Source organism: Galeopterus variegatus, unplaced genomic scaffold, assembly GCF_000696425.1.
Source record: "Galeopterus variegatus unplaced genomic scaffold, G_variegatus-3.0.2 Scaffold5097, whole genome shotgun sequence".
Taxonomy (NCBI): Eukaryota; Metazoa; Chordata; class Mammalia; order Dermoptera; family Cynocephalidae; genus Galeopterus; species Galeopterus variegatus.
The window spans coordinates 52,241-54,148 of NW_007731208.1; the positions used below are offsets into that span (position 1 = coordinate 52,241).

Here is a 1,908-nt window from a genome sequence, read left to right on the forward strand (position 1 = left end):
CTCATGTGTAAAATGTAAATAGCTATACCTGCATCATAAGATGTCCAGATAATTTTAAGTAGTACATCACAGAAGTGCTGAGTAAACATTAGCTGCTACTTGTTACTGGTGTTGTCATTGTTCTACCTTCTTTGCAACTCAAATATCCTTTTGTCATAAAGATAGATATTTCCCACCATTAGAACTTAGAGTTGTACACTCTTTTTTTAATATTCCTTTGGAACTATAAAAGTTGGAGACCACAGGGCCTAACATCTCAGACTACTTGAAGTTCTCATTTGGGAAGCAGCCCACCTTTTTTAAACACCTTCTCTATGAGCATATTTGAGATAGAAGGAAGTAACAGTCATCCGATCTTAGCTTCTATTTTCAGGATCTGGAGAATCCTTTCTCGGATCTGCTTGGTGCGGACAGCATAGACAGTGGGATTGAGGACTGGAGGAATGAGGAGATAAAAGTTGGCCAGCAGCATGTGGATTGGAGGAGGCACATGGTGACCAAATCGGTGAATGAGGGAAGAAACAGCAATGGGCACATAAAAGATCAGGATGGCACAGACGTGAGAACCACATGTCCCCAGGGCTTTAAGCCTGGCCTCAGGGGTGGCCAACCCCATCACGGCCCTGAAAATCATCACATAGGAGGCAGCAATAGCCATTGAGTCCAGGATAAGCACCAGAAATCCAATGCTCAGCCCATAGACATTGTTGACCCTGCTATCACCACAAGTCAAGCTGACCACAGCCATGTGCTCACAGTAGGAATGGGAGATGACATGGGTTTTGTAAAGGGGCAGCCGCAGGCGGATCATCAAAGGCAGAGGTCCAATGTAGATTACTCCCCGAAGGAGGGCAGCCAGCCCCAAATGACCCACCACAGTGTGAGTGAGCACCGTGGTATGATGGAGTGGGTCACAGATGGCTACATAGCGATCAAAAGCCATGGCAAGGAAGATGCCCGACTCAACAGTGGCAAAGCAGTGGATAAGGAACATTTGGCCCAAGCAGGCATCCAGACTAATGCCACCAGCACCAAACCAGAAGATTCCCAAAAGTTTGGGCATAGTGGAAGTAGACAGAACCAGGTCAATGACAGCCAACATGCACAGGAAGAAGTACATGGGCTGGTGCAGGCTGCGTTCTACCCTTACCACAGCCAGGATGGTGACATTCCCCACCACAGCCACCAAGTACATGGAACCAAAGGGGATGGAGAGCCAGATGTGCAGAGACTCCAGTCCTGGGATGCCCATGAGCTGAAAGGAGCTGGGTATTGAGCAGACATTATAAAAAGTGAGCATGGCTATTTATAAATGAAGCTTCTCACTGGTGCCCCAAAATGCAGCAGTGCTTTTTTCCCCCTAGAAATAAATGACAATACTTTACTCTTAGGTCTTAAAATAAAGAATAGGATCCTTGACTGGATAAGATGCTATACAATAAGTCTTTTTAAAAATAAAGTTATATACTATGGCATTCTATAACTTATAACACTATAACTTTCATGAAAATTTACCCAGTACAAGCCAAAATACATATTTGAATGAACATATGAATATCTTTTTGCAGCATGACCTTCAAGGAGTAATGTTCTTGTATCAATGAATAAATTGACTTAAGGTAGGCAGGGACCTATTTGGTCATTTACCTCTGCAGCTGAGCTTTGAGGTCGCTCTTGGGACCATACTGAAAGGCTTTGCAGATTGAGATTTCATTGGGGAAAAAAAAAATTGGAGCTGAGAGATACAGGGTCAGAGACTCCTGGGACTACCTAAACTCTGTGGTAAATGAAAGCTTAAGCTTGGGACCAGTGTTACCTACTGAATAACTGAAATAATGTCTAATCTATGGGCCAAAATCACAAGGTAGGGATGTAGGATGATGAAGAAGGTGGGTGCTTCCAGAGGAT

The 1,908-nt window shown here is 44.0% G+C and overlaps 1 protein-coding gene across 1 annotated transcript; it reads right to left on the reverse strand.

The window, feature by feature from the left end:
* Positions 1-346: 346 nt before the first annotated feature.
* On the reverse strand, positions 347-1,300 carry LOC103604341 (olfactory receptor 52M1). Its single transcript, XM_008588900.1, has one exon. The coding sequence runs from the start codon at positions 1,298-1,300 to the stop codon at positions 347-349; it is 954 nt and encodes a 317-aa protein (XP_008587122.1).
* Between the last annotated feature and the right edge of the window lie 608 nt (positions 1,301-1,908).

What these genes read in the sequence shown, in the direction of transcription:
- LOC103604341 (XM_008588900.1), bottom strand. Translation starts at nt 1,300, where the DNA reads ATGCTCACTTTTTATAATGTCTGCTCAATACCCAGCTCCTTTCAGCTC.